Source organism: Mus musculus, chromosome 14 (assembly GCF_000001635.26).
Source record: "Mus musculus strain C57BL/6J chromosome 14, GRCm38.p6 C57BL/6J".
In the NCBI taxonomy this organism is placed as follows: domain Eukaryota; kingdom Metazoa; phylum Chordata; class Mammalia; order Rodentia; family Muridae; genus Mus; species Mus musculus.
In genome coordinates this window covers 74,689,575-74,707,761 of record NC_000080.6, presented here as the reverse complement: position 1 = coordinate 74,707,761, position 18,187 = coordinate 74,689,575, and the positions used below count along the sequence as shown (strand labels likewise).

Sequence of the window (18,187 nt, the reverse complement as noted above, 5' to 3'; positions counted from 1 at the left end):
ATAACAACCAATTAAGTTGTCATTTTTAATGCAAAAATCTTATATATCTTTTTTTAAATATCCTTATTAACTAAGAAACTGCTCCACTCATAAGATACAGTCAACAGATCACTGTGGAACCAAGCTAACCCATTTTTATAAATAATATAAATACATTAATCTAAAAGTATCATTAAAAAACCCTATATTTATTTAGTTTGGAGACAGAGTCTCTCATGCAGTCCACATTGGCCTCATACTAGATAAATAGCTGAGGGTGACTGAATTCCTGATCCTCTCGCCTGCACTTCCTAAGTGCTAGGATTACAGCCATGCACCGTGGTGCCTGTTATGTTATGTTATGTTATGTTATGTAGTGTTGGGCATCCACACTAGGATTTCCTGCATGTTAGGCAAGCACTCTTTTATCAACTGGGCTACGTTGCCAGCTCTTTGAAAACACCAGTTTTACCTGATAACTGTCAATATGAAAGTCACTTGAGTTTTACAGAAATAACCTAAGAAGCTACTGCTAACAGCGAGAAACCTGAGTTTAATGTTCAGCTGTGACAGTCAACTCTTTGTACTGGTCACTGCTCAAAGGGCGCATGCGCAACACAGTCATTTCCCTAGTGAGTTACCAAATACCTCCGGGATGCTGTTTCTTTGAAGCGAGTTCTAGAACTGTACTTGGAAAAGTAGAATTACCCTTTGATAGTTTACAGAGAAGAAAAATATACGAAATAAGACCACATTGCAAATTCAGGTAAAGCCCAAGAAGTAGAAGAGAAAGCAGCGAGTTATTGAATAACATTTAAGACCCTTCCACGTCTGAGAATTAATGACAAATGCAGCAAATGCCAGCGGTCTTGTGAACATTTCAAAATGGCATCTATGAAAAAAGCAAGAATGAAAAATATCGTCAAGTATTTCAATGAATTGTATTAGCAATACAAATGTCATAATACTGTCTATTTTTCTTTTCAAAATATATGTTGTGGTGAATTTGAAACACTCATTTTTGTTTTTAAAGAGGCTATTCATTATTTTCAGTATTTATAGCTATTTTTATATACAACAATATGTCACCAACTTACTCCCATGCTACCCATCAACAACATGGCAGCCCGGTTTCTATTTGACAATAGAAGTTAATTAGATGGATTTTATGCCTCATTACAATTGTACAATAAAGGCCAATGATTTTAAAGATCTCATTGGCAATGTTAAAAGCATCACAACACTCCTAGTTCAAATGCTGTCCGGACATTATAGTTGGTCCACTGGAGTAGTCTAATTTGATCTGAGCCTCCTTATCCTGCCCCCACACACGTGGGTGTAAACTTGTTCACACACCCTGGGCAATCGTCCCAGCATCCGGTCCATCACACACAGCTAACCTTTTCATTCACGGTTTCAATATTGTCTGTACACATCTCTTCCGAGTGTTGGTTCCCTAGTGTAACCATGGAGCAGTCATTAGCTGTCGGCTCAGCATCTTCCTGTGAGTTCTTTTTTTGTCCCACCTGGAGCTGACTAGACTTGTAGGCCAATGTTGGTATAGTGTTCACTAAAATTAACTGCAGCGGCTTTCTGTTCTCCTTGTACTGGCACTGAATGTACCGTGAGAAGGCGGACCTATAAGTTTTATTGAACAACGTATATACCAGTGGGTTGACGGCTGAGGAGAGATAACCAATCCAGACAAACACATTGAGCAGGGCTCCAATGACATTTTCATTGCAGGATTCTTTGCAGATGACGGCCATGATATTGGTGATGAAGAATGGGCACCACATTACAACAAACAGAAAGAACACGATGCCCAGCACCTTGCATGCTTTTTGCTCGTTGCTGATGGACTGCATCGTCCTTCGGCCTGCGTAGGAGCCTGGCTCTCTGTGGATGGACCGCTGGAAGAGCTTTTCTGATGACAGAGAACTCTGAGGGAGGAAGCTGAAGGAGGATAATTTGGCCCGAGTGCTGAGGTCACTCACACACAAGGTGGCTTCTTTCTGAAGTGACTTGATAGTCAGGAAGTAGGTGATCACCATGATGGTTAGGGGGATGAAAAATGCCACAAAAGAGCCTATGAGGACAAAGTTGTCATCGGCGAGCAGGCAGCTCCCTTCCTTAAAGACCTTCGAATCATCCTGTAGCCCGAAGACTGGGATTGGCATGGATATACCTGAAAAAGGATGAAAAGTGAGACAGACCATCAAGGGACTGAGACTATGAAGGTACAAGCATCACCACTTAATGCCTGGTCAAGAAAGTGATGCCAACTTACTTTAAGAGTATTACTTCAATGAAGATTGGGCTAATTCTTATTCTATATTTTTTCGAATTATATTATTTTTTACTTATTAACTGGCAAAAACACATGCAGAGGCAAAGTGAAACAAATACAAATGACCGCTAACACCATCATCTAGAGATCAACAGACTAACCGCAGGGACAGTTTAACATGTATCACACACATGACACATGCAGGAACATATGCACGCATGTACTCCCCCCCCCACGTACCCACACACGCACGCGCTCACACACATATGTACTCGTGCACACACTGGGCAAGAGGACAAGGGTCTAGTTTATCTACTTTTTTTTTTAACTTCCCACTTCATATTATACTATCAGCATTCACGACTTCTTCTGTAAACTTATAAGCCTAACATCTTTGCTTTCTAACAAATTTGAAAAATATAAAAAGGTAACAGTGAGTAAAGGAAAATCGCACTTATTCTCACCACCAAGGTGCCTAGGTTACTTTTGTTTGCACAGAACTTTCTGTGCAGTTTTAGGTCTCCCTATGGCATTAAGTATTTATGATAAAACGTGTGCTTGTTGAGACAGGGTCTGATACTAGCCTGGGATAACCTCAGACTCACATTGATCCTGCTTCAGCTTCTTGAATGACATGAGCCACTATGGCCATTTTTAAAGTTGAACATATTCTAAACTACTTTTGAAAGACATTTTCCAATATTAATTTCAAGTAAGTCAAATGAACTTGGGTTAGTTTTATAAAGTTTTTACTTTGGAAAAATTCTTACATCTGCAAACCCCCCAAAAAAAACGAACAAAGAAAAATGGTTTCCCAAGGATGCCTCTTAGCTTTTATAATTATAAATTCAAGACAAATATTGTGTCTTCCAGGGCCCTCACTTGGAACCCTCATTTTGAGGCAAACCTCAGATATCATATGATTAAACATGTACACATATTCTTATGTAGATTTAAAGTGAAACACTTTCAGAGAAACCCACAATCACAGACAGGCTTTCTCCTTAAGAGGAATTTAGTGTTCCCTTCGCACCATAACATATAGAATTTGTGTTCAGACTTCCATTGGCCCATAAAAGTCATATATTTTCATAGCAGAACATCTATAAGGATGAATTGCCAAAAAACAAGGCATCTGCAGAGTCAATAGACTCTAATGTATGAGTTAGATGCAGATTGCTATAATACATGGTAATGTGAGCTTACAGCCGGCCTGTCACTGCACATTCTGATTAGGGGCCTCTATAATGGGCCTCCAGGTACACGGCTCAGACAGAGGCGTTTAGCTGTGAAGAAATGTCACAGCTGGCTCTAATCATGATAATTTCTCTCCATGGTGATTTGATCCTACTTAGTGAAGTTTAGCTTGACCTTGATGTGAGGTTTTTGTTCCCTTTTTGGAGCTACGGAGGTTTGATGGAATCTGGTTAGGCCAAAGCAGTCACGGTATACTTCCTCTTCTGTTATTCTCTCTGCCACAGAGGCAGAATCCTGTAGCTGAGAAAGGAGAAGAAACAACTGTACAGCTTAGTTCAAGCTTGCTTCCTTCACTCTAAGACGCTCTGAGAAAAGCTATTTCCTGTCCACATTGGCTTGTATTTCCAGTTTCCTGACAGAGCACCCTTGGTTGTACTTCCAGCCACTCTGTAGCCCAAGATGCTGCTGTCAGGCCTGCTTAGTGGCCACTGTTTGACCTTTGTCTTGCCACCCAATAGGAAAATAGTTTCCTTTGAAGACATGTATGTAATACAAACAGTCCATTGGTGGTGGCGGCAGTGGCATCAGCAGCAGCAGCAGCAGCAGTAACAACAACAACGAGAAGAAAAGAATAGCCAAACTCTCCATGGTTAGAACAACCATGCAAACACTATCTGCAAACACAGGTATGGCTGTCCTAACACCCAGTTGGTAGAAGGGACAGCAGCTGGAGCTTAGTGTAATATTTGACAAGAATGTCTCTCTGCCCCCTGCCCTGTGTGTTTGTGTGTATAGGTGTGTGTATGAGAGAGAGAGAGAGAGAGAGAGAGAGAGAGAGAGAGAGAGAGAGAGAACACGAGTAAGGAAGCAAGGGCTTGGCCATAATAATTTAGGCTCATGTGGGAGCTAGAGGCTAACATAACATCTTCAATCACCTCTCCACCATGTTTGGAGACAGGGTCCCTCACGGAACAATTTCAGCTAGACTGATGGCCAGTGAGCCCCAGATCTGTCTGTCTCTGTCCTGTCCCTCCCTCCTGCTGCCCCGCCCAGGTCTTCGAATGAGTGCTTGGGATTCAAACTTGGGTCCACATGCTTGGCCTGGAATGCACTTTACCCCAAGTTGTTTTCCCAGAATGACACATCTCTTTCCAAGTGCCATTCGACATAACTCCACAGGCTTCAGGGATGATATTTGTTTCTTGTCTATGTAAGGTTATGCCAGTTCTTGATGTTTTGTTTTTTGGAAGATAAACATGAATGACAACATTCCTGTGTGTATCTGCTACATTGCTGGGAACTCCTTCTGAGCTAAAAGCTGTGGCCATAACAGAGGCATCCTAGGAGACCTTTTGACCTCTCATCAAACTTCAGGGACTTCAGAAAATTAACCATAAAAGATAGCCTCGGATTTCTAAGAAGAGCGTTTTCTTTTTCTGCCAATATTTGAACGCATATTTTTGAGAGATGGTTCTTATATTCATCCAGTCTTATTACATAGACTTCCTGCTTACTTGATCAGGAGGGGTACACTGAGCATCTACTTCAGATGGGCTTAGATGTGAGTCATGGCTATGGGTCTGGGCTCCTGGGGTGATGTTCAGCTCCTCTATGGGATGAGGCTGGTGCCAACATGCCCTCATGGATGGCGTGAAGATAAAATAGATCAAATATGCAGATCACCAGAATGGTGCCTGACTCAAGTGAGATAGCATAACAAACGGCAAAGCAGGTGGGAATAATTTTTTTTGTGTGTGGGAATTATTCAGAAAAATGATTACCAACATTATTTTGTTCTAATCTATTTTTTGTTCAGTGTTCTATGTTAGCCTTTATATAATAGAGTTCATAAACCATAAGAAGCGAGATAGTGTTTTGACTGTTCACTATTGGCTATGTAATGATGATGTAAGTATTAGCTTCTGCCAGGGTCATGGGAGGTCTCAATCAATTTTAATTTGGTACAGCTAGCCCTGTTGATTACTTTTCTAATGTGATGGATTGCAGCCATTACTATTAGTCATGATGCATATAAACAAAATATCAACTGTCCAAAGAGGTGTATGATTTTGTTATTAAACTCTTGGGTGTTCATTTTCTTGATGAATACAAAGGAAGTTCCTACCTTGAAAGCCTTTTTGCCCTGTTATTTATGACCTGGTAATGAGTGGCTTATTTTCACTGGACCAGAATGTAAGACAGCCGAAAATATCTAATTGTTAATTCATTTGGACTTTGTAACTGTCTCTTGGGTTGAGAAAACACACACACACAGTATACACTCCATGTGGGATATTTTGATTTCAGCAGCTGTGACATGAGAGGGTAATGGAACCACTCACATGGACACAGATTCTTCCTCTAAAATGTCTGAGGGAAAGACTTGCCTGACAGGAGGATATCCTGGCAGGTCATAGGCAGGATTGTTTTGTGCTTGGAGAGGACACCTTGATTTGGATGGGGGAGAATCAAACTCATGGGTCTTTAAATGGCTAAATAAAACTCTCCTGACTACTGCTGCTTACCATTTGTTTTCAGTGATTCTTCCTGAGTAAGTGTGACCAGCAAATATTTGTAAAAAGACTGGTAGGAAAGTTAAAGCAGCACTCTAGAAAGGGGAAGAAACTTTTGTCAAGGAACAAAGGCATCTCCGTGGGCTTTGTGTGTTTGATGAGGGGCTCGGAAGTATGCTCCTACCAAGAGAAATGAGAGCCCTGTCTGATAGCCAAGAGTGTGGCCACAGTCATCTCAAGGGCGTTAATTTTCTGGCTGCTTTCTTTGATAATAGTGGCTTTTGGAGACCTGACATCTTCTCTACCCTGAGATTTCTGCATATTAAGCATTTTGCTTTATGAACAGACGGTGGTTTGAACTACTCTACTCTGCATTTTGTTTAATAACTTTTTGCCCCGAGGAGTAGGAAACATCAAAATGCACTAAAGGTGTGAGATCTTCTGTGCACATTTCTTATTCCTCTGCATTAAAATTCAGACAGCGAAGTGAACAGCGGGGAATCACGGACACTAAGAACACAAAGGTTTTGTTGGGCATTCTCCGTGAGCGCAGCTCTCTGCTTGCTTTGCCCATAAAGTCCCCCAATCTAGTTAGAATCTTTCCATGGGCTAAAGGATCTTAATTCTGAACTACCAGTTATGACAGACAGGCTCTCCTTGTAATCCTACAGTTTCGTGATTTAGGATCTTAGACCTAATGGTTCTTTTGTGACAAGTACTTTCCTTTTGAATCAAGCAGTTTGAAGTACTAGGTAGCGAGGGTCTCTTGGGAAATGAAGCACTGAGAGTCACTGAGACTTTCAGTGGATAGAGAGCGGAGAAGATGGAAGGAAAACAGGTATTCCAGGACTCCGAGGAAAGTTTTGAGCTATGGGTTTCACTTTCCCTCAGATTGTTACCTTTCCTTTGCATTTGAACCCTTGCCTTAAAAAAAAGGTAAGAGGGAATTGGTAGCAGTTTGACAGAAAGCATCTTATAAGTCAGTGCTACAGGCTAATCTTCACGCTGCAGAGAATGAGAATAAAAAGATACATGGGAAAACTGGAAGTGGGAATGGCGCTCACTCATCAACCTGCCAGCTCCAACACGTGGCAACACTTCAAGATATGTTGCACACATGCACTCACTCCACACTGAGATATTTTACAGATTGGATAAACATTACCCAGACTACCCTAAGGGCTGATAAGAATTTCACCATATGGAGATGAAAATTGGCCCTAGCAAGCTTATGCAACTTACTTAGAATTGCACAGAAATTTAGGAACAAAATTAAGACATATCAGTTTCTTAATTTTTATGGCATATATTTAAAAAACTGTATGTTATTTTTATAGTAGTTATAAAATTATGGCTGTATCAGGGCTTATTGATGTTAGTTTTAGAAAGTCCCCCAAAGCTTTAACTGACATAGATACATATTTATACACAGTCTATGAGAAATCTAGAACTTCCATTAGATTATCTGAAAACTTTTACCAACCAACCTTGTTATTACCACAGAATTACACTAATAATGCATACTCATGCATGCACACACATTCATATGCCTACATATATGTACAAGCATACACACATATTATACATACATTCACACACACACACACACACACACACACACACACACACATTTCTCTTCAATGATTCTCAGAAATTGGAATCATCATTCTTAATCCCCAATTAAGTTTCCTCCAGTGAGGCAGTACATTTTTAAGGCTAGAAATTAGAAAGACAACTTAAAACCTTCACTTGCTCTCTGCCACATGTAATGGTTGCTCCCAACTCTGCTTGCAGATTTTAGTAACCCAGGAAGCTTTAAATAATTACGTTGCCTGTGCCTCATTCCAAGAGCAATTTACAGACTTTAAGAAATATGAATGACCAGGCTCTTTCCTGACATTGAAACAATAACCATGTCAGTGGCCTCTGAGAGCTAAGCTGCAGCATGCAGCACAGAGGCTGCCTCATCACAGACTCTGGGTTCAGTGGCTCCTGGCTCTGCTGGCCCCACCCAAGAGAAGAGGCTGTGGTTAAGAACTGTGATGGGGTCCCACTGAATTGTGACTTGGAGATGCAGGTTGTTGGCTGTCACTTAACACCTCTCCCCACTTTCCCAGGGAAGCTTTATCTCCATTTGACATTTTTGCCCTTTGAGAATATGAGTGTCTGAATCATATGATATAGTTGAAATCATTGAAAGTTATTATTAAGGAATTCATCCGTTATGTCTGTGAGGAGGACACAAGGGCCGCCTCATGTGTGTGGCAATCAGTGAATTTTGTGGAGTTGGTTTTCTCCTCCCACTGTCAGTTCTGGGGACAGAACTTAGGTCTTATGCTTATTCTGCAAGCATCACTGCCTGCTGAGTCATCTCAGTGTCCCTGAGACAAGTTATTGTTGAAACCACAAATAATAAAGGAACTTTGGGTGATGGCTATGTAAATTAATCTGGTTTAATTATCCTAGATCATATACATGTCTAAAAGCTCACTTTATATCACACACTCATATCCGTTATGATTTTCTAACAAAGCATTAATAATAAAACTCAAAATTTTATATACTTCGCTTTCTTTTTAAATGATCATATAGTTATCAAGCATTACCAAGTATTCTTTTCTTAGCTGAGTATTTAGCAACACGCTTATAAGCAACAATTTATTTAGATAAAGGTCATGCCTGGTCACATTATTGAACCTCTCTTTTTTTTTAAATTATAGCTTCTCTGATTCCTACTGGGACAGGTTTCTTGAGAAAGTTTTACATGTGATATGTCTAGTTTTGACAAGTCCCATCTATAAGGTATGTGTAGAAATAGCCTTGGTGTCTAGAAAACTAGGGTGTGGCAGCTATGTGTTCATACAACCCATGTCTATGGGAAGTTAAATGGGTTAACACACTGGATTAACCATACTACATACATACACATTGTGGCATATACCCACAATGTTCCTAGTGCTCAGGCAATTACTAACCATTCAGCTCACCTTAGGAGGTCTTTGCAATTTTGTCTTCATGTAACTATTCACATTCTTAAAATTTCACATAATTGTGTCATTTTTTCTCTCTGACTCCTCACATCTGGAGATATTCAGAACAACCTTGTACATAGCTTGCCCTTTCAATTGGTTGCATAGTGATTTGAGATGTTATGAAACTTTGCCTCCTCTCACAAGTATCATCTCCTAATGACTTGGTTGATGTATGCAGTGTCTTGTTGTTAGTATGAGGTGTCTCTTTTTGCATATCTAGAATACACAGGAGGGGTGGTTTTAACCCAAATTCAAATGGCAGTGAATAGAGGTGGGTCCACATGGACCTTGGCTGCCATGAAAGAGAAGCCACAGGGATAGCTTAGGATGTTAGGCTGAGAGTAAGATGATAAATATACTCTGGCATGTTATTAAATGTCTAGAACATCAAGGGGCACCGTAAATACTAACGGGATACAGAGACTCACAGCTCATTTCCCTACTGATCCAGTTCTGCCAACGCTTTATGAACTGCTGTTTGTGGTTCCAGGATTCCTGCTAAGCAGGGGCTTGGGTAAAGCAGCCAGTTGAGCATCTGGGGGTGGGCCACCTATCTCATGGCTCCATTTGCATAGAAAGAACATGTGTTATTTTGTGTGCTTACCAAGTATGCCATTGGGCTGCAGATGGATACCGTGATTCCAAGCTTCCCCCTCCACTTTTTTCAAGGCATTTCTCAAGGCAGATCCTTTGTGAAAACATTCCAAATCATTCTCTCTCTAACAAGGATGCCGTCCTAACTCTGCACTCCTTGTTGACTCCCTAAACATTTACACGGTGTTTCCAACACCTTAGTGATTTCTTTTTTAAATTCTAGGAATATCATTACATTCGTGGGTTGGCAATCTTATTAATAGCAGAGATACTTCATCTGAAACACTTATAAGTTCTGACCTCAGGTAAAAGCCTGTGGGGCTGAGGATCAAGCACTACAAATGGGGGTGGGGTGGAGGGAGATGGGCTGGGAATTGGCATACATTTTATAGACACATCTTGGAATTATTGAATAATTTCATAGTGTTTTCCTTCATTGCTGCTGGGGAAATGCAGTAATGAGGTGTGAAGTGGACATTTATATGAGATAGGAGAGCTACCCACAGGATGGGGCAGCACAGAACAGACTACTTGAACAGCCCAAACCACTGGGGGTTGTGGAGATGGGTATAGGCAGAACCATACAGAAAGCAGGAATTTCAGTTTTCTTCCTTACTATTCTGATTCCTGGCCCATTATTTTGCTTAAAGCTGTTTCTAAGGTATATTTATTAGTAGAAAAACAGAGACTCATATAGTGGGGAAAGAGTCTTTAAAACAGAAGACTATATTTAAAGACAGTATTTAAAACAGAAGTTTGTCTCCTGACTGCTCATCTTTAGCTGGGTGACCTCAGGCTGTGGAATTTTAATGATTCAACCTTCAAGGAAAGGGATATTAAGGAGAGAAATCTGCCCTCATCTTCACATAGATCTTTGATGAGGAAATAGTGATACACTGGTTTAGAATTATTTTTGTAAACCTCCAAGATTTATTTAAATGGAAGCAATTACAATTCACTTCACGCTGGGTGAAATTCTGTAGGTAATACAAAGGGCATACGAGAAGCTTCAGGAAGCCCCGGATCTTATAGAGAAAATTAAATGTGCATACATGATTTATTAAGGAGGCAGTGCAGGAGGAAATGAGATCAAGAGGCAAAGCAGAAGACACAGAGAAGCACAGCTGAGTGATGGTGGAGTGGGGGTGGCCAGAGTTCATAGTTCTGGGAGAGAGTCTTGTGGGAAACAGCTGCTGAGTTGTCCCTGTGGCTGAATAACATCTGGATGGGATTCTGAACCAAGGCAGGATACAGGATGGGATCTCTGTGCATCGTGGCTGAGGAACACCTGGCCTTGTGCATCCCAGGAGGCAGGCACCTGGCTGTGTTTATCTTGGCAATCTCCAGTCACCGAGTCACTGCAATCTCAGAAACATGTGCACACATTTCCTTTGTTTTGTTTCTGTTTTCTTTTTTGTGTGTGGGAGCCAATGCTTACTAAATATGTCCCTGATGACCTACATAAGAGTTCCACACTTATGTCTTGTTTCTTATAGACACCAAGTGGGTCCTCCCTCTAGGTCAGCAACCAGTTTTGGTCATTTATTCATCAATCAAGTGTTTAATTGAGTCCCCACTGAATGAGATTCTTAGGAGTTCAAGAGGAAGAGGGAGCTTTACCATGATCAGTTACTTTATAATCCAAGACCTTTCGCTGTCATCAGTCCCAAAGAAGATTGTGGGGGAGGGAGGGGAGAACATACAGTGTCAGGGTTACTATCAGCATCACACTGCTAAAAAAAAAATGATGCACTAGGGGGAATCTGCGCTCACCTTGAACTTAGTCACTGCTGAATGGCATATAAAGTGCATTTGGAGTGGATTAGCCATCCTGGAATATTTGGTCTCAAGACTCGCTTAGATACTTAACATTGTTAAAGGGTCCAGCAAGCTTTTGTTTTGGAGAGTTTTAAGTATCTGTTACTTCAGAAATTCAACAGACTGCTTTAAAAGCAGTTTTTGTAATTGATTCATTTAATAATAAAATATTACACATTAGCACAATTAGTATATTTTAACCCCCCCCCCCATATTTCTCATCCAAAACATGAAGTGGCACTGTTTTAGAAGTGAGAATCTGTCTACTAGTTTCATAGAACATGGTAGGTTGGCAGGGCTCCATCTCTCGGTTTCAGTCTTTGTGTGCCACTAATCCTTGTATCTGGAAACTGCTCCCTATTCTCATAAGAGGATGAGCCGGGAAGAAGGCAACCCTGGTCTTGAGAATACCATTGACCCCCTTGGACTCCCCGAGAGTGTCCGTGGATTCTGCAGACCCACACAGCGCCCTTGAAGGCCTCTAGCATAAGAGAGGAAAAACAGTTAGCTTATCTCAGAAAAGTCCATTTTGGCTCCCCTGTTATTTGAAGTGAACCTCTTCAAGTCTCTGAGTTTCTTCTATAAAATGAGGATTGTTCAGTAATGTCCCTTGAAAGGATTGTCATCAGGAATAGAAAGGAGACTTGCTGTACCATGAGTGGCAGTTGAGGGACTGTCTAAGATCTGGCAAAGACAAGAGTGCTCCATCAGCTCCCTTAACGCTCAGAGTCCTTTATATGGCCCGAAGTCCCTGCTGTAGCCCAAACCTCCAGCTGGAAACCCCTGCTGTATCCCAAACCTCCAGCCGCCCTTGTTTGGTTCCAACAGAAATGCTATCATTTTTATAACTTGGTTTGGAGATGTGTACATGGCTTAACTCCTCTGCACATGGGCTTCTATTAACATCAAACCATTAACCACCCAAGCTAGGGCCCTTCAGAGCAAGACTGTATTCTTGCAAGGCGACAGAAGTGCTGAACATATTATTCTCTGGGGTGGGAGCAATGGAGTCAGCCTTCAACACTAAATAATGGGTGCAAAAAAATGGATATGACTAAGATAACACATGATGAGTCAGATTCACAGAGCAAGGATAAGAGATGTCCACAGTGGCCTTTCTCTGTGTGCCTTACGACAAGTGGGATTCCTTGGTTGGCATTATTTTTCATGGGAATCAGCATGAGTGACCCTCTGTCTATGAGGCTTTCAATGAAAGGTCTGCATTGACATCGTTGCTAGTCAAAGTGTTTGGATTTAAGAAATGGAAACAGATTCTGGCTGGTGCAGCCGAAACTGAGCTTAATAAAGAGATACTGAGCACATCAAGAATGTGGGAGAGGGCTTAGCTCCAGGCTAAAATCTCAGAAGTAAAATTATACTGTAGATGCAACCTGTAGGTGAAGAATGCTTCCTGCTCATGGAAGTGTCACTTCCGTACTTGGGTCTCAGGAACTCAGTCCTTGGCGATAGGGATGTGTGAAGCAGTACCTGGCACCAAGTGTGAGCCTTCCAACCCCAGGCAACTGCTTCACCTCATTTGTTCACTTCACTCCTTCCCAAGTCAAAATTTGACCAGTGTGGTCGGTTCTACTGGTTCCAAGTGGCTCTCAGGAAAAGTTGGCAGAGTTCTGGAAGGCTTTAGAGTTCTCATGTTCTTCTAAATGTTGACATCAGGCCGAGAAGAGCCACAGCTCTGGAGTGCAGGGGCTGGCACCCTCTGCCAACATGAAGTATGATATGTAGCTGCTGAAATGGCTTATTTCAGAAGTGCTGATGCTAAAATTTCTGCTGTTCACCCCCACCATTTCCCCATGTTTGTTGGGTTTTACTGTTTTTCTGTGACGTTTGCAATTAGAATAGGATCAAGTATTTAAGAGCTAAAAAAATTAGGGCTAGCAAGATGGCTAAGTTGGTCAATTACCTACTATACAAGCACAAGGGCCTGAGGTAAGATCCCCAGAGCCCACACAGGAAAACAGGCACTAGACACTCTCACACATGTTGCAGTTGTATAGCTCGATCTTCTTGTGGGACTCCCAACAGTGGGAGCAGGGGCTGTCTCTGACTCAGTTGCCTGCCTTTGGGACTGTTTCCCCCTACTGGGTTGTCTTGTCTAGCCTTAGAAGAGGAGGTGCCTAGTCTTACTGCAATTTGATATGGTTTGGCTAGTGGATATCCATTGAGGTTGGACCTTTTCTGAAGAGAAAAGGAGGAGGAGTGGATGGGGGGGGGTGTAGAGGTGAGGAGGAGGGACTGGAAGGAGAGGAGGGAGGGGAAACTGATGGTGGGATGTAAACAAGACAAAACAAAAGACTAGGCACAGTGGCACAAACTACAACCTCAGAACTGAAAGGTGGGGCAGAGATGAAAAGATCCCTGGAACTCACTGGGCAGACCTAGATGAATCTCTGAGCTCCAGGTTCAATGACAGGCTCTGGCAGGGGGTGTCATGGGGGATGGCTTTGTGGCTAAGAACATTTTCTGGATGAAGACCTCAGTTTAAATCCCCAGTTCATAACTATAAAACTTGGTCATTAATGCCTGGCATAATGTTGAGGATGGAGACACAATCACTGGGGCCTTCTGGCCAGAAGCCTAGCTTCAGGCTCAGTGAGAGAGACCTTGTGTCAAAGGAGTAAGGCAGGGGATGATAAAGGAAGATGCCCAAGGTCCTCCTCTCTCTTCCCTACATTCACGTGGCAAGCATTCCTGGACACACACACACACACACACACACACACACACACAGACCAGACCAGCTGGAAACACAGACCCCTTCAATAACAACCATGAACTCAGATGTCTCCAGAGCCAGTGTTTATAATTCTGAAGCCTACCTGAGCTGTGTGGTTGGTGGAGGATGGTTGGGAGACTGGTGCCTGGTAAATGATAATATCTGTGCCATCAGATTCAATTAATAGGAGAACCGAGACACACTGTACAAGCAAAACAAAATGTGTCTGAGGGCTAGATACACGTTTCCATTTGGTTATTAGCTTGGCAGGCTTAGAGCTTTAGAGAATTTCTCTTGAGTTCTTTTAAATTCACACTCTTCATGGGCTTCTCACCTTGGCCTTGCTCTCGGGATCATTGTCCCTGTACTGATAAACTGACACCATTTCTACCGCAAGGCTCAAAGTGGCTTTTTATTTGGTTCCTAAATCCTGAGATCAGCTGGACTTGCTCTCAGCTTCATTCCAGATTCATGCCCTTGGGCTCAGAAAACACCACTTTTACACAGATAGGTAAGTTCTCAATTTGACAGGGCCATCTCAGGACCCGGGAAAGTCCCTAACTAGCAACTTCATCTTCTAACCCCAGCCACACTGCCGTATTCCCCTTCTGTCTTAGCTCTGCTTGTGCTCCTACCATTCTGGAAGCTTCTCTAGGATTTCATTTTTCAACACCTGTCTAATTAGCTCAAACCCTCACATATTAAATCCAGCTCAGGATGCAGAACTCCGAGTTTTGCTTTTTCTCAAGTTGTATTTGCCATGAGCTGAGGAACAGGAGAGCTGTTACCCAGCCAGGAGTTTACCACCTCTGTCTTCCACTCTGACACCTTAGGTCTGGGATTGGGAGGAAGATTTATTTACTTATTTTTTTATATCAGAGAAACTTTCCTGGGCTCTCTGATACCTACTTGTGCATGCTCTAGCTTCTCCAGACTAAGGATGCCCATTAGGCTTGTAGAGAGAGGCACCGGCTTCAAGTTACAAAGCACCTTTGATAGAGTTTATCTGGTAGTTACCAAGAAGACCAAGTAGAGCTTTCTTGTAAAGAGCTCAGTAGCGCTTAATGGTCATCGAATGAAATGGCTTTCCTTTATATTCAACGCTTTGTGCAAACATACATTCAAAGGTAACAGGCAGGGAGAAATGATTCACAAGGTGTCCAGCTCTGCATAGGTCATCACAGATGGTCGACCGAATGAGGGGATGACAGGGTAGGAGGTATTCTTCCTATTTTTATGAAGAAAACACAGGTGCCAATATAGCTTATGGCTTTCTATTACTCTTATAGCTAACACATGGATGAACTAGAAATGCGAGCTAGATCTGATTTATTTCATTTTCCCATAACTCAGATGCTTATGGATCTTGGCCTGGTGGATGCTAGTCTTGTCTGGTTTAACTAGGCTGTTGTGTTTATAGGGCAATTGGAAGGAGTTTTCATAGATCCCTTGACAACTTGAGGTTTATTAGCATTTTCATGACTCTCGTTTTATAGCCAATACTTCTGGGTTCTGAGGATTAAGTGCATTTCCTTGTGGGAGCATTGAGATGCACATAGACATTATTCAAGATTTTACATTACTTAAACATGGGCCAAGGAACAGAAAGAAGAGTTAGAAAACAGAAACAAATCAAACTTCCAACCCCAGGGCAGGGCACTGTCACAATCAGGAAGATGCATGGACCGAGCTGCCTGCTTAGCCTCTCGGTTTTGCATCTCCTACCTTTGGGTACTCAGAGCAGTGCTATGGACTGTGTGCCATTGCCTGGTCCCCTTAGGCCAGGAAACGCCACTGACAGAATCCTAAGAAAGCCAGGAACTCAGACACATTCTACCCTGCGGGGTACTTAATGATCAAGTCTACCTTTCTATTCCCATTGCTAGGCCTGCACTGCAAGCCTTTTGGACTCATGTTTGATCTTTCCCACTGTTCTTACTGCTTCAAGTCCTGTCTATGTACCCTTGGGTCTCCATGGAATGCTCCAGTCCTCCTCCTTCACTGTTGGCTTCTCTGTCCTTCAGCCCCATACATTGCTTACTTCATTATGGTTGTGGGACTTACTGGGCCCACTGCCAGGATACTTTCTCCATTGATAACTCACATAGATGTGTCCTTAGGATTGCCTATCCTCACAAATACCCTGTCGTTAGAGGTTCCCTCTTGACTACTTAGCCTGAACTGGCTCAGATCACCCCCTGAGCTTGGTTTCTGGTTGGCCTCCTCTTAAGCATTCACCATACACTGAGGCCACTCTATTGGTCTCTTTGTTTATCTGGTGGGTGTCATGAATGTGAGCTCCAGTGGAACAGAGAGTCTTTTAAGGTCATGTCCAGCACACAGTGCTTAAATAATGTTTCTGAGATAACCGACCAAGAAAATGAGGCAAAACAGTTATGACTAAGTCGTAGACTTTCTCATCTTAGCAACAGACCTAAGAGGCTGCCCAAATATAGGTCTTTTGAGGGTTAATAATTTAGGCAGCTTGGGCTTCGTAGAAGATGCAGATAAAGATATTAATTTGAGAATCCTCTATCTAAACTCTCTATTAGAGACTCCTCTAATTTGTGTTGTCTGTAATGTTTCAGCTGGTAAAATTCTCTTAATGCTTCTGACCTAACCCTGTACTGGGAGAACTTGGCATGGGGTGGTCACAACAACCACATACCCACTTTAAAGCAGAATGGGGATTACTTAGGGACAAAAGACAGGATAATGGGGGTGACAATGAGCAAAATAATGAGATATATACATATGTGTGTGTGTACAAAAATGTCATAAGAAAACAGCATTTTATATAACCAAAAATTAAAAAATCAGATTAGCAGCAAATATTATATAAAACTTATTTTGTTCCAGACTCACCCTAAGTGCTTTTTGCAAATTAGCTCGCTCATTCCTCATAGCAACCCTGTGCAGTAGCATTATCTCTATTTGCTGATGAGAAAATGGAGAGACAGAGGGGTTAATCAGCTTGCCCAAGGTCACACAGTGAGTGGCTGAACTAGAATTTTGACCTATACTCAATCTGGCTCTGTAGTCTTTGTTCTTTAACACCGTGTGGCCCCAGCATAACAAGTTTAGACATGAGTTGTGCAGGTTCAGGGGCCAAGTTCTCTCCCTTTAAAGAGTTGAGGTGGTCAGGCCTCTCTCTTGGGTCTTGAATCCTCAGGTTATAGGGGCTTAGAAGTTATGTCATGCCCTGTGCAATGTTTTTTGAACACACACCTCTTTCGTGTACTTGTAACACAGGGGAGATCACCTCAGTTTTAGAGCCATTAAGATGCAGTTGAGGTGAAAGCAGGGTTATGGCTTCCCAGAGGAAACATAAAAATGAAGGCGGCATGGGGTAGCCTCTGGACCTTAGTGTGAAGGGATAATTGCCTTTTACTATAGGCCTTTAATGCACAATTTGCAGGCTAATATTGTTTAAATTACCATCTCTTCCACTGTTTCTTATAACGTTTAAGTTCCGCCATTGAATTCCTGAGAAGTGGTGCCCTAGCCCTGTACTGTCATGGATTCTCCCCCAACGTAAGCTGTGGAGGATGTCGGGGTGGGGGGTGGGGACAGAGAGCAGACACCCTTAGAGATGAACGCAGACGTTTACATTTGTGTGTCCAAGTTTAGAAGAGGTGGGCTCTGCCAGTACTCTCATGCATAAGACATGTTGGATCCCTGGGCCTAGATGAACAGTGAATGTGTTGGATATGTGTGGTCTGTGTGCACACATGTTCATCCCTGTTGGTAAAACAGGCTCCCTGCTTCCCTGTTCTGCTTTTTCTGGACAGTGCTTTCTTGAGAACAGGGAAGTTCTTTATAATTAGGACACATCGTAAGGAACAGAAGTCACAGTCAGAAGTAAATGAGTCAGATCTTTTATGAGGAGATGCAGAGGAAGGGTGATAAGCTACCGGGGAAACATGGCACCCTGACATCCCGGAAGGAGTTCATTTGCTGGGTAGCTCTTCCAGGTTAACACAAAAGGACCTATTAGAGTCTGTCAGGTAGGAAGGGCTCTGCAATGTGG

General features: G+C 42.3%; 1 protein-coding gene across 1 annotated transcript in view; it reads right to left on the bottom strand.

Annotated features, from left to right (window-relative positions):
- Window positions 1-902: 902 nt before the first annotated feature.
- Window positions 903-18,187, bottom strand: part of Htr2a (5-hydroxytryptamine (serotonin) receptor 2A) — a 65,986-nt gene continuing 48,701 nt past the window's right edge. The window contains exon 3 of the mRNA NM_172812.3: window positions 903-2,167. Within this exon, the coding sequence (NP_766400.1) occupies window positions 1,365-2,167 (803 nt within the window). The 3' untranslated portion in view covers window positions 903-1,364. The remainder of the gene's footprint in view (window positions 2,168-18,187) is intronic.